We start from the raw sequence: 14938 nt of genomic DNA on the forward strand, positions 1-14938 counted from the left end.
CCCCCACTGCCTTTTCCCCTGAGCAGCCAGATTTCTGCCTCAGTTTCTTTCCTAGCTGTCTCCTCCTTGCCACCACTTATCTGCCCCCCCCCAAATATCTCAGCTTTCTGCCTCAGTTTTCAGCCCCAAACTCCCAGGTTTCTCTCTTTTTCCTGGCTGTCTCCTCCTTGCCACCAGGCTTTTTTTTTTTCCCCCCTCCCATGCACCAGTGACCTTAAGTATCCCTGGGGCCAATTGATCTTAAGTAAACCCAAGCCTCAGTTCCTCAGTCAGCTTCTCTGTAGTCCACCAGTTCTAATCCCAACTCTAGCAACTTTCACTCCCTACACTTTAACTCTCTCTCTCTCTCTCTCTCTCACCTTAACCTACCCCAGCACACACATACATACCGTACCATCCAAGTTAGGAACTTACCTATGTGTAGGTGGGTTGTATGTGTATGAACTGGTGAGTGTGTGCGTACATGCATGTGTGTGTGTGTGCATCTAATTGATTTGTGTGTTTGTATATGTGCAATTGTGTGTCACCCTCCTGTCTAACAGCGCAATACTGAGATCCTGAGAGTTGGCCTGACCCCACAGGGCTATATATATCTATATTTTTTTTTTTTTTCTTTTGGAATGTTTCATCCAAAATACTGCAGCCAGTGTAAGAACAAGCCTGTGCACAAATACATTGTTTTTGCCATTTAAAAAAAACTCTGGCAACATTTTCTTTGAAATGCTCCCATGGCCCCATGTTTTATAACAAAAGCATGAAACTTGGCAGAAGAGGGTCCATTTTGTTAAATAAGTGCCTCTTGTACCCATAGGAATCTGCCCTAGTTCAGCCAAGTTTGAAAGGGTGCAGTTGCTTATGCTCATTAGAGAATTCTTAGTGTTCGGCAGCTAAATCACCGAAGATACCAATTTCACTGAGTATGCTCCAGGCCTCTCATGGTTCCTGCAACAGATATGACTACAAATCCCCATAGAACAATTGATCATGATCCAGCTTGGGCTTATGAGGGAGCAGCAGAGTCCAGGGAGCAACACACCATCTCCCTGGGAAAGCAGGGTGGGGGATGCTGGAGGGCTGTGTTCTCTTCTGAAAGAAGCAGCATGTACAGACATTTGCTCTCTCCAGGGAAACTTTCCTGGGAGCGATTTAACCCTGGTTGTTACCCTGGTTATTTTTCTTCTAGAGCAGCCATCCTTCCTCTGGCAGAAAAAGCCTGAACATCTGTATGTTGGGGTTTCTCTTGGAAAACAGCAACTCTCTCAGGAGAAACTGAATGTCTGTATGAGGTCACTCACTGGACTGCTGCTCCAGCAAAGAGCAGAACGCATCCCCTGAACAATCGCCACATTGTGCTGCAAGGAAACACAGGCTGATCATGGGCAGTCTGGGCAGCCAGTCAGGGCTGCCCTATCTACTGTTGCCATCTGTCGCCAGACAGACTAAGGGAGCCGGCAGAGCACACTGAGATATGTGCACAGCCTGCCCCCCTGCTTTTCCCCAGCTGCACAGTGTCAGCACTGCAAGTTCTCTACTCTTCAGGCCCTCAGCATTCAAATATCTATATATGTGGCTCTGGGTAAGTTCCTCTGCCAGGAAAACCAACTTGGGAGAATTCTCTTTCATTATTTGAATATGTGTATGCAGCCATTGACTAGAGATGAGGAGGAAAGCTGGGGTTGGGTTTTGGTAACAGAAACTGGGGGTTTGGGGTTGCAACTGAGCAGAAAAGGGCTGGGAGAGAAGTAGACTTGGGCTGCATAGGCAAGGAGATTGGGACTCGCCTGTGGTGGGGGGAAGACTAATGCTACTAAACTGCTATCTGATACTGACTTTGGATGAGAACTATCAGCCACTATCAGACTGGCAACCTGGAAATGTAAGTCTTTATATTTCACTCCAAGCTCCATCTCTTTGGAGATGATCATATGATTGTTATCCATGTGTCTAGAATAGTTTAGTTTTCAAAGCAGTTGATTCCCTTGTTTGTGTCATATTTATAATTCACAAGGAAAACTGAAGAAAGATTAAACTATCAGCTTTTCTCATTCTGTCTATTGGAAATGAATGGGTAGTGCTGCCTAGATGGTTTATAATTTGAGATTAATGAAGTAGTTAAAAAAATGCCACAGACATCAGTAAAACGGCATGTGCTGGGAAAGTGCAAAATTGCATATCCCAATGTGGTGTCATACTGCCACTATGTGGTCAAGCAGTTGAATGTTTTTTAACTTAACACCCAGCATTTCACTCAAATGACTTGCCCATTTGCCTAAACATTCTGCTGTGCCATTTACAAATAGAAATGCAACTTAATGCAAAGAATAGTCATAATGGGCCAATAAAACTCACCTGACAGGATAGGTTCTGAAGCCGGTATCATCCTGAAAAGAAAAAAAAAAAAAATCCCTGCCTCCAGATATTTGACAATCCTCCGCCCAAAAACTGACATAATTTTTAAAATTCTGTCTTTGCTAAAATGACACTGGATACAGAAGGACCAGCAGTGGGTAATTTTTATTTTTAATACCCAAGCCTCATGTAACAATATATGCGCTCTTTCTTTACAATGTGAAGCAGAAAGCAAGATAGGAGAGGAACTGTGAAAGATTTGAGAGAGACAGAGACGCAGAGTAGTTTCATATATAATGCTATATCTTTATTCTAATATAGTTGCATATTCAATGTTGGAATAAAGCAACTTTCTTCTGTGATTATTTGTTATTTGCACCTAGTAACACCAGTTACAGTATCCGGAACTCTGTGCTGGAGCCTCGGTCTACTTCTTTATGTATAGATGAGCCTTTGAACAGGGGGGTGGACTAGATGGCTTCTCAATGTCCTGTCCAGCCCTATTTTTCTGTGATTCTAAATGCAGCCAAATCTTTGTTTTGTTCCTAAAACCAAGACTGCTGGTATCACTGTAACATATCGGAGCTCTGAAATTACAAATCTCTTTTGCATGTTACATTCTTACCCTTTCGCTTACATACAAAAGGACTTGAATCAAAACCTTGGCTTCAGAAAAGCTCAGATCTTAATACAAATTTTGCAGTCTGGGGTCATCTCTAGTTTTCCACCCCACAAAAAGCTCTGGTAAAAATCTCCTATCCGTGCAATCACTTAAACTCCTCTCCAACGTCTCAGTTAATGTCTTAGTCTTTATGCTTCACAATAACCAAATGCACTCTTATTCTTCAGTTCTATAAACAACCCTCCCATGCGCCTTCATCCTACAGCCACTCACATTGCACACAGCTAACTTTTCTAAATCACCTACACATGCATGACCTGGTTTTCATCCACAGAACTGGTTTGAGACAAAAATTACACATTATGCACTGTGAAAGTAAAGGTATCCATAATGGTGAGATGTCTCACTCCAACAGAGTAGAGGTGAGGTGTTATGTTTGAGTCTTATTTTGAGAAACTGACTGGGCATTGTTGTTATTTGGATACAGGTTCCTGCGGTGTCTTATACCTGATCCTAAAAAAGAAAGGGTCATAATATTTACTAACTAAATGAATAATAAGTATCAAATATAAATAATTAGTAAATATGACCCATATATTACTAAGGGTTATAATAATTATGAATTGATAGTAACATAAGTTATTATTATGTAATAATAATTGTCCAGTAATGGACAGTGCTATTCAAAGACAGGGTTTGGAGTGCAGGGCAAGAATTATTTCCCTGTGCTATTGCCTATTGATTTTTGAAGTGTGATCATCAATATTCATTATCGTTTTATCCTAGGTAGTGTAATAGCAAATTGTCTTCATATTGATGCATCTCATCCCCATCTTTATCATTCTTATTCAGAATTTGTTATCATCTACAGCTGGTTAAGAACTTTCTAACAAGTTAGTTACCATTCTTCTCAGAAGAGAGTGCAATCTAAAAAAAAATCTTTGAGTCTAAAAAGATTTGAATAGATTCTTTTAAAAAAAAATCATTCATTCCAGTGGTATCCTATCAGTAACTTGCACATAAAAATAGATCTTTTTAGTCTGTGGCTTTTAAACCCAATTAAGTATCACCTGTTTCAGGTACATGTCTCAGTGATGTTTCAATGCAAGCATTAAAATAATTACTGCAGTAGGATTATTTTTAAGGCAAGTTGATTAATGATTTCATATATACCTCCATGTTTTACAAAATAGTTTGTATTCAGTTTGAACAGCGATCACTTGAGCACAGCAAAAACAAACATGATCACAAAGAGCATGAACAAGGACAGCAAAAAGAAACACTAGAGGGCAATGTAGTAAAATTTTTCTTTGAGGAAGGCTAGCTTCTCTTCTAAAAGCATACAGTAGTGTCTTGGGATCGGACAGTGGCTATTCACTGTTCCACAGCAGAGGTTACACCTATGTTTCTGTTTAAAGCTGAGTTTTGCACCTGTAATTTAATGGTTTGATTTAAATGTCCTGAGATGGGGAAAACTCACAGTTCAAACACAAAAAATCATGGTAACACTTCTAATTTGTTAGGCCTTCACTTGCATCAGTATTTCTCCAACTATGAATAATTGAGTTATGCAATTGTATTTTTATATCTATTAAAACATTATCCTGTGCTCATTGCCAGAGATTACAAGTACTTACTCAAGTTAAATAAAGATTCTGATTTACCTTAATGGATAAGGCGCTGTGCATACATCAGAACAAAAAATGTTGTTCAAGTTGTTTTTATGGCATTTTTAGCAATAAGACCTCTTATTCTTTATCATTCTCAGTAGAAGCAACCTGTTGCATATTTGGAATTACATATGTACTCTTCAAATTGTTGTATATTTTAGTGTATGTTATAGAGTAAATGTGTTGAGCAGTTTCTATTCCCTTTCCTCTGTATTTATCTCAACCCCCAAAACTTTTTAAAACTTAAATTGATAATTGGTCACATCCTCTTGCCCCTGTTGACCAGTATCTTGTTAGGCATTTATAAGCACATTATTCATCTTATGCACCTTGCACAAGCAACTGGTGAGCAACCAACACGAGCTGTCCAGTTACTATGGTCTCGTCATATGTTCCTCTTACTGTCTGATCACTTTTCATTTGATGTGAATGGCCTTTAATGAGGAATCTGTCTTTTGTTAAGATTACTGCACTGATGTTATATCATGTTTTCTTAGCAATCTCAACAGGCAATAAAACTACAGTTCTGAATTTAAAAAAAGAAAAAATCTGCTACTGCTACAAAAAATATTTATTGAGTAGGATCAATTCTTAGTGTTTCATTAAACTACCTCCATCCTTTGGTGTGATTTGCATTGGTTTTCCATGCCTACAGATAAACAGCATTGCCTGTATTTTGATCACTGTGGTCCCGTCACACAACATTTAAAATATGATTAGCAGGTTAATTGTGCCTTTAGTAGTAGCCTGGTGTAGCAAGTGGCCGTCCTGGGGCTGGTCTAAACATAAGCCCACCCTCTTGTCTCTGGGCAAACCCCCTGCTTATCTCTCCTGTCACTCTTTGAAGGTAATCATCAATAGATCTTAACAAGGTAGGAGGCTGCCCATTTACTGGCCTTGATGATAAGGGCTGATACATGTGGCTCTGACCATCCCATGCCTCACAGATGATATCCATGACCTTATACCTGGCCTTAGTTTGTTTGGCCTAGCATCTGGCCTGCTTGTCTGGCCTAAACCCCAGCCACTAAATCACTTGGGCTCTCAGCCATTTACTGTTCCTCAGGCTCCCAGCCCAGTTCCTTTCAGGGCTTCCAGTCCCCATATCACTTCAGGACTCCAAGCCCCACTCCATGACTGGGATTCAAGCCCCATTCCCTTTCAGAGCTCCAAGCCCCATATGCCCCACACTGTATCCCTAAGCTTATCCCCTGCCCTACACTGGGCCTCAGCAATTCCTAATCCCTTCACCCCAGGACCTTTTTCTATAGTTCCCCGAAGGCTCAAGGCCCCACTCTGCTGAAGCTTCACTCCTAGCTCCTTAATGCAGCCTCAGCACTCTCAGTGAGTCTGGGCACTGCCTCTGGCCCTTTTCTGGCCAGGGCCCTGCCTCAGGACTCACATTTGAGCCTGGGCCCCTGATTTGTTGTTTAGGGTGTGCTACCTCTAGCCTTTCCCCTCCATAGGGTCACCTGCAAGGCAGCAGGGGCTGAGGCTTTCTGGTGCCCCATACTCACCCTTCACTGGGGAAGCTCCAGGTATAGCATTTCCTGGAAGCTGCCCTGCCACAAGCAGCCCCACTACACCATCCAACCCTAGCAGGGTGTAATTTTAGGTCATGCCCCAGTACCTGGAGCCTCCTTCTATCCCCATAGCTCCTGCCCTTACCTCCAGGATGTCACAAGCAGCATCCCCATCTGGGTTACTGTTCTTCTAGCTGCTTGCTTTGCTGTTCAGAGCCCCTGTTCTTATAGGGCGCAGCTGGGCCCTGTTCCCAATAAGGCAGTTGTGCCGCATTGGGATTGCAGCCAGCTACAGGCAGCCTTGCTGCTGCTCAGGCCCCTGTAAGTAACAGGGCACATCCTGTGCTCTGTTATATTTTGCCATACATGCAGTTCAATTTAAGGTATCTTATATGTGGAATAACTTTGTGGCTCACTTATATCATGCCTTAACTTGAACATTTGGCCAAGACATATCCAAACCCCAAGTGCTGCCCAGCTGGGCAACACATGGGATTTATACAGCTCCCAGTGCATGGGAAGCCCAGCATCAGTAGGGCAGCACACAGTTTTATAGCTCCTGATCCACAGGGAGCCCAGCACTGGGCTGCCTTAGCCTGATGCCATGCTTCCCATGTGCAGAGCTGATTGTCGGCTGGGGCTAGGGATCAGTTTGGTTCCAAACCCCAATTGACAATCAGCAGATTGGTTTAATCTTGTTGATGCAGGGGAAGCCCAGGCTAATAAGGCACCTTATTTGCTGGACTCCCCCTGCATCAGCAAGTAAAGTGTGACTGGTATCTAATGTCTGATTCCAAAATTGCACATTCTGCCATGCAGTTGTAGACACATTTAAGGGGACACGATTAAGGGGATCGATGATTAGATCTCATCACATTTTAAAGTAAATGTCTGTCAGAGGCCTGTATCTTATTAGAATATTTTCAAATCTTGAAACCTGATGATAAATCTAATTTGTGTATCTATTTTCTAAATTATGATGAAACTGATATCTCTGGCAACTCAGAACGACAGTCTGTTTTTCCCATTATGTAGAGAATGCATTCCATTAAAAAAAAGTTTGTTGCCTATAGCTTGGAAAGAAAATATACTGGATACCAAACAAATTGAATATATAGAAGGGGGATTAGATTGAACTGTCTCTCAAGGGGCTGCTGATTTCAATAAAATAATTTGATTTATGGGCTTTTATTTAGCAAAAGTGATGTTGACTTAAGTGCCTGGAAAAATTCTCTCTCTCCTCACTTCTAACTTCTTGTCAGTATTTTACAGAGCTGAAAAGTCATTCTCAGTTCAGTTTTATTATTCTTGAACCCAGGACAATCTAATATAAATAATAGTTTCACATAGAGACATTTAAGTGTAGTTGTAAACCTTTGCAGGAAAGTGTGTTACACTTTTTTTTAATGGAATAGCATCTGTTTGTTAACTGTAACATTGATCTCATGCAAGTAGCAATCTGTGAGACCTAGGCAGAGTAGAGGCCATTATTTATCTCACATGCTTTGCTGAAGTTTGTTATTTTTAAAAGCCACTTATTAATGTCATCATTAACACATTTAGCTTATCTGGATTTTTATCTGGACTTCTTTATAAGAACAAGAGCAGCGTCTTTTTTTTAAAAATTACAAAAATCATACAGTGTGTGCCTTTCTGCTATGATATTCTGCTGGGGGCTTCAGTAATGAAAGTTCATCCTGTCCACCCCAAACTGTGGCATATGTGTTGGATTTGTAAGATGGTGTTTTGGAACATCAGAGAAGAACTGACAGTTTCAACACATGCCTCTGCACATGCAAGACCAGTAATCACCTACTGATAAGGCTGAATGGGCTTAACTGGTGAAGGGGGAGACTTTATATATGGGCTCTGTAATAAAGGACATTGGGCAAAAAGAAATGGCAAATGAGCACCAGAAAGGAAGAGGGTAGTTTGGGGGTTTGGGTTGTTCCCCTGCTTCATTTTGCTTTGTTTGTTTACTTTTTGTTGATTCACTTTAAGTTTCCTGAATGTCCCTCAGATCTAGACTTGACATGAAAACATGGGGTGAGAGAGTGGCTAGGTCTATACTACAAAGTTTGTCTGCTTTAATTATGCTAGCTACAAGTGTTTTAAAAAAAAACAGCATGGCTATTGCAGCAAAATCTTTGGTTTAGATACAATTATGTTGACAAAGGAGTGCTTTTGTCAGCTTATCTGTACAGATTTCCCTCGATTTATGCTGTACATGCATTCCCGGAGAACAGCACATAAATCGAATTTGCAGATCAAACAGCAAAATATACTGTTTGATTAATCAGAAACTGATGCATGGGATTTTTTCCCCAAATACAAGTGGTGTTCTTAGCAAGATGTTGTCGTACTTCCAGCTATGCCAAAATTGTTGCTACTTGCATTTTTGTTAATACTTGATAGAGTTTGTTCTATGTCCATATCAGGCACTTAGTTGAAGATTTATATTGCTAGTTATCCTGTCCTTGGAACAGTTCTTATAGATGGTATTTGATGATTTATTTTGCCAGACTTGTAATTGTCAGATTCTTTGTCTTCACAATCCATAATGATTTCTAAACATGCTCCTCTCTTTACAGAAAGAGAAAGTGCTTTCACCACAGATGCCAGCATTCTCTGAGGATTAATTCCCTCATCCTTAAGTGATACCAGCTCTTCTTAATACCATGGGACCTAGCAGCAGTTTTCTAAGCAGTGGACAGGTTCATATCATCCTATGGGGAGGTTTGGCAGCTGTGACGATGCTCTTGTTCCTTACTTTCCTCATCTTTCTTTGCTCCAGCTGTGACAGGTAAGACTCAGCAGCTCAAGCAATAAAAGTAAAAGCAGAAGATGTGCCACAAGAACCCATGTTTGAGTACTGCATAGATTCAAGTAATTTCATTTAAGCCAAAAAATATTTAAAATGGGCCAAAATAAAGCAGTTTCCAGTTAAACTTGTTGCAAATACATAGCAAAGTCCTCAACACTGAATTTCTTTTAAAGGAAGGCAACCTCTGTAGTATATAGAACATATTGTTCTTTCAGTTCCTCCTTTACATGTCTAGTAGGTGCTTGTTCACAGTATATGATTTGAGATTCTTAGGGACATTCATGTTTACAAACCTGTCACATAGTATCTCTGACTGGAAACAAAGTGAAAATTGAGTTCTTAACATGCAAACTCTGTGCTCAGCTATTTGAGTCAAAAGATTTATCAAACTTTCTGGATTCTCTTAAATAATAGCTTACATTTTTAATCATCATAAAGGCAAAGGATAAAAGATTCAGACTTTGGTAAATGAAATGGAAATCAGTTCTTCCTCCTGATATGAATAGTTTGTTTGGTACCAGAAACATTAGCTTATAACTGTTCTCTTGTGTGTTACACAAAAAGTGCGGTTTGTTTTTTCCCTACCTCAGTTTTTTTGACAATTAAATGTAACCCCTCTGCCAGGCACTGGATGGCAGTAACAAGGGCTGGGTTCAAATTTAGGATTTAAACACCAACTTTTCAAATCTAGTTTGAGTCCCCACCCAGAAACCTAGGCAACTACATTTTAACTGGGTATTCTAATATGAGCAAACTTTCCCCAACTCGCAAGCAAATGTTACACTAATATAATGTTTATAACAAGGGAAAAGGAGAGGAAGATTACACATTCAGAGAGAACTTAACTATTAACCCTTAACTATAGCTCATAATATATCACAGTCACAATCACTGGCAAGGCAGCCTGGGAAGCTGCCACCTATCCCAGCTGTAGGGAAGAGATTCTCACCCAGGGTTGCCATCTGGGGACTCTACCAGATACTCCAGCCAAGTAACAAGTGCTGGATAGGGAGGCCCTGTTGCTGCCCTCTGTCAGGGGTTGCATCTGTGTTCTGGGGGCTCTACCACCTCCACCAGCCAAAGTAGCAAGTGTTGGGTAGGGAGGCCTGTACTAGAGTTACTGCCGCTCTGATGCTAAGATTGCTGCTGCTCTGGCTGTTGGGGAGCACCACTAGGGTGTGATGCTACAAAATGCTGCTGTGATTGCCACCTCCAGGAGTTGCCACCATGCTGGTGGGGGTCCCTATTTTTAGATCCTGCCCTATTCCTGTCATAGGTTCAGGGATACTTTTAGTAATGAGTTCCTGGTTTTGTTCTAAGACACCCCCCCCCCCCCCCAATAGATTGCTGTACTCAAAAGCGTGTTTACTTTGAGGAGTTGGTTGAAGCCATGTAGGGCATGACTTCTGTCTGGAATCTTTTCAACACCTCTGTTCCGTACTTAGCCCTAAAACTGAGGGCCACCGCTTTGCAGACCTTTGGCACAGCTTATAGCAAGGACCTTTCAGAGTCCATTGTAGAACTTGACATTGACAACACTTATGTGTCAACAAGCTTCATACATTTGGAAGGGAGGGCTGTTGGACACAAAGTCTGATCCACCTGGACTTTCCAGCTGCACACTTTAATCTCAGTACAACCCAAGACCACAACTGTGAGTAGTGAGATGCGAGTAGATCTTCAAGCCTGCATACTAAGGAAGGCATGCAGATGAGGAATATACAAAGTTACCGTTCTAAAACAACCATAGTCAAACATGAAGAACATAATCGGGGTTACATCAAAGCATCGAAGCCAATGAAGGATTCATTCATTCATGAAGGATGCTAGTTCCCTTGTTTTTTCCAAGCCTTGTGGTAACAGGTCTAAGAGTGGTTATTGTATGGTATGTTTTTCTATGGCAGAAACAGTGAGGCTGTCTCCAGCTTCCTTCCAGGAAAATCTCATAAAACATTCCCCATGTAGAGCATTTGAAGCCTGGTCTGCCTGTGCTTCTGATGTGTAGGAGTGCTGCTCACACAAAACCATCTTCTCTCCTTCGATTCATCTATGATTTCTTTCTCTGCCTGAAATGCCAGCACAACCCAGGTAGCCCAGGGTAGAACAAAGCTAGTGGTATTTTGATTCAGCCTTGGATCATTGATCTGAGGTTTTCAGGTAGAGCAGAGAGCCTTGAGAAGACACCAGAGATGAATGTTCCTCCATACTTCTCCTGCATGGTAATAAATAAGCAAATAAGAAATCAGGTCAGTTGAACTGGGTGGAAGAAATGGGAGAGACTAGAAAAAGAGTTATGTATTACATTGATATTTCTATATATTTGTACTTCACCTCTGAGACTGAGGTATAGATAGATCCTGCTCCTTCTAAAAATGGGAAGGACAGACACTAAGATAAAGGTGGTAATAATCAACAGTTTGATCTCACAGCCTACTCCTAAAAATTTCATTCTTGTTAAGAAGAATTATTCCACCAAGATGAGTACCTTCATGAAACAGATATTGTTTGGTCTTCAGAGCTGAATTTCAAGCTCTTTACAAAATGCATATAACCAGCCCTACTGAGTTGATGGATATTTTTTTAAATAGATTCCCAAAGCAGTGTGGAGGATTTTAATGAGTTATGTAGCTAAATGTGATGCAGTACAGCACTTCAGAAATATACTCCAGGTATAAGATCCCGATTCCCTTTATGGAAAAAAAAAATTCCAACGAATTTGGTTAAATTTTGAACATAAAACTCCTGAGTTAGTTCTCTTTTCCTTTATACTGATGTAAATCTAGAGTAATTATATCAACATCAATGGGGCATATCTGGATTTTTATCTGGAATTCTTTATAAGAACAAGAGCAGAGTCTTTTTTTTTTTTTAATTACAAAAATCATACAGCATATACCTTTCTGCTATGATATTGTGGTGGGGGCTTCAGTAATGAAAGTTCATCCTGTCCACCCCAAACTGTGGCATATGTGTTGGATTTGTAAGATGGTGTCTTGGAACAACAGAGAAGAACTGACAGTTTCAGCACATGCAAGACCAGTAATCACCGACCAATAAGGCTGAATAGACTTAACTGGTGAAGAGAGACTTTATATAGGGGCTCTGTAATAAAGGACATTGGGCAAAAAGAAATGGCAAATGAGCACCAGAAAGGAAGAGGGTAGTTTGGGGGTTTGGGTTGTTCCCCTGCTTCATTTTGCTTTGTTTGTTTACTTTTTGTTGATTCACTTTAACTTTCCTGAACGTCCCTGAGATCTAGACCTGACATGGGAACATAGACCAAGCCACTCTCTCAGCCCATGTTACAAAGTTCTTCTGTCTTAATTGTGCTAGCTACAAGTGTTTAAAAAAAATCAGCATGGCTATTGCACCAAAATCTCTGATTTAGATACAGTTATGTTGACAAAGGAGTGCTTTATCTGTACAGCTTATCTGTACAGGTTTCCCTCGATTTATGTTGTACATGCGTTCCTGGAGAACATAAATTGAATTCACATAAAGTAAACCCACTTTACAATGTAATAAATAGGGATACGTTCCCATGGCAGAGAGAGAGGCAGGGAGGGAATGAGGCTGGGACGAAGGAAGGGGCAGGGGTGAGTGGGGCCATGGCCTTTTCCACTTCCCACACAGACTTACCTGCTTGAGCAGGGAGGCATCTATGCTGATCGCACAAGAGTGAATTTACCTCGCATATAACAAATTATGGGTCTAAATATGCTCATTGCATAAGAGCGAATTCGCATATAAAGAACCCACATAAATCAAGGGAAATGTATACTGGAGAGGACGTACAGTTGTGCTGGCATAAAACCTTGGCATGAGAATATACACTCTGTCTCCACTAGGGGGCTCCCCTGATACAAGCATGCAGCACAGGCTCCAAATCTACATGCGGCCACTCCCTGGAATACAGACTGGAACCAGGATGGGTCTCCAAAGCCCCAGAACTTCTAAAAAAGCATAGAAGCACTCAACTCTTTTCTTGTAACTTAAAAGACAAGCCCATTCAATTGATATTGTCCTACAAGCTAAGTTAAAAGATCTTATGAACTTCCAGACATTCATTGCAACTGCCTGTAAGCAGGCATGTTCTTGTGCCCAAAAGTTTGCCTCACAAAGTGGTTCTCAACTTTTTTTAGATGTAAGGCACCCCTTGTTTTTCTTGAGCCGTCCCTCCATACCTTCTGTGAATTGAGCTGCACCCCATTTCAAAAACTAATTTATTTATTACAGTGCTTATTCAGTGCTTACCACCTTGCTAAGGGGCCAGGCAGTAGCCAGGCAAGGATAAGCCTGCACTTTTCTTCTTGCACCTGCTTATCTCCTAACACCTTGCAACACCTGTCAAAAATGTTCATGGAACTCTGGTTGAGAATCGGTGGTCTAACACCTCTCCCAGCTATTTATCTGGTACAGTAAAAGATATCAGCAAAAACCCCTTGCTGTTTATATATTTTCAGGACTATTATAGCTACAACACTCCAACCCTGTATATAGATAACTGTTTAAAATTCATTTAGCTTCTAACCACAACATTATGATCAATGAACAGTGCTCTGCTCATGTCTTATAGTACTTCAGTCCCTGAGACATTAACAGAAAGAAGAAGCTGCAAAAATATTTTATGAGAATCAATCATCTGGGTATTTCTAACAAGTTAATATGAATTAATAACCTTGGAGATTATCTGGTAATAATAATTACATTGTGTTCCTAGCTTGGACAAAGCATCATTTATTGCAGATTATTTTGTGTGGAAAGTTGTTTACAGAGAAATATGATTACATAAAATTTCTTTACAGCACTCTCTTTGAGAATTGTTGATGTAATATCTAAAGACATAAAACCAGAGTAAAATCTGCTCTGCTTAAAATGCATTGTCAGAAAAGCTTCAGGGAGGAATTAAGTATCTGTTACCAGGAATTGTACTCTAAATGGCATGAATACTGGCATGGATTTAATTGATACAGTTACTCAGCTCTCAACCAGCTTAAATGTTAAAGGCCCAGGCTGTTGTGGAGGATGCGATGTGTTTCAGAGTATAGTGGGAGGAAGTTGTCAGTAGTCTCCTTCTCGTCTACTCTTCCCAATTTTTACTCCCTTTCCTTTCAGATGAGGAATATTAGTCTGACATCCTATTGCTGTATTTCAAAATAAGCAATCTGTTCAGTCCATTTCTAAGAAGGGCCACTAGGGACATGGTATACATTTTCTATGAATCTGTACATTGTAAAGCTTAATTATACATACACAGCTTAAGTGTGTGTGTGTGTGTGTGTGTGTGTGTGTGTATCCATATACATAAAATTATATGCATTAGGGTGTTAGTTATAATAATTATATATATAACTATAATAACTTAATGTAAAGCTTAAATATATAGTGTGTGTGTGTAATTAAGCTTTACAATATATATTTTCGATGAATATGTATATTATGTCCCCACTGGCCCTTCTTAAAAATGGATTGAATTAATTGATTGAATTCACACACACACACACACACACACACACACGAGTCTGGAGAATGCACTTCATTTTATATATGTGTGCATATATCTATCTATCTATAGATAGATATATCTATATTGGTATAGATATCTATTTAGGCCTGTGCGAAGCGGCTAGTATTCACTTTGGATTCGGATTCGGCCGATTCAGGGGACAGTGATTCAATTCGGTGATTCAAATCACTGTCCTGAATTGATTTGGTTGAATCTCTGAATCAAACAGGTCCCATCCCATGCCTGCTCTCCCAGCCCTGTCAATGGCTGCCCTGCCTGGCCCTAGTGTCCCGGCCCTTTAAAAAAAAAAAAAAAAGCCCTGCACTCACTGGCTCCTACCAGGTTTGGGGGGGCGATCCCTGCTACCGCCCACTGCCCCATGCTGAGTGGGGGGCTCTGCCATGAGCCCCCAGAAGCCCCAGTGGCTGGCGGCGCCGGCCGTGA

General features: G+C 40.8%; 1 protein-coding gene across 10 annotated transcripts in view; it reads left to right on the top strand.

Moving 5' to 3' along the window:
* PAG1 (phosphoprotein membrane anchor with glycosphingolipid microdomains 1) overlaps positions 1 to 14938 on the top strand; it is a 186628-nt gene that overhangs the window by 148261 nt on the left and 23429 nt on the right. For all 10 annotated transcript variants that reach the window (XM_014526437.2, XM_025193422.1, XM_025193426.1 and 7 more), the window contains one exon: positions 8756 to 8967. In XM_014526437.2, the coding sequence (XP_014381923.1) occupies positions 8843 to 8967 (125 nt within the window). In that variant the 5' untranslated portion in view covers positions 8756 to 8842. The remainder of the gene's footprint in view (positions 1 to 8755; positions 8968 to 14938) is intronic.

The sequence above is a fragment of the Alligator sinensis genome, unplaced genomic scaffold, assembly GCF_000455745.1.
Source record: "Alligator sinensis unplaced genomic scaffold, ASM45574v1 scaffold350_1, whole genome shotgun sequence".
NCBI lineage: Eukaryota > Metazoa > Chordata > Crocodylia > Alligatoridae > Alligator > Alligator sinensis.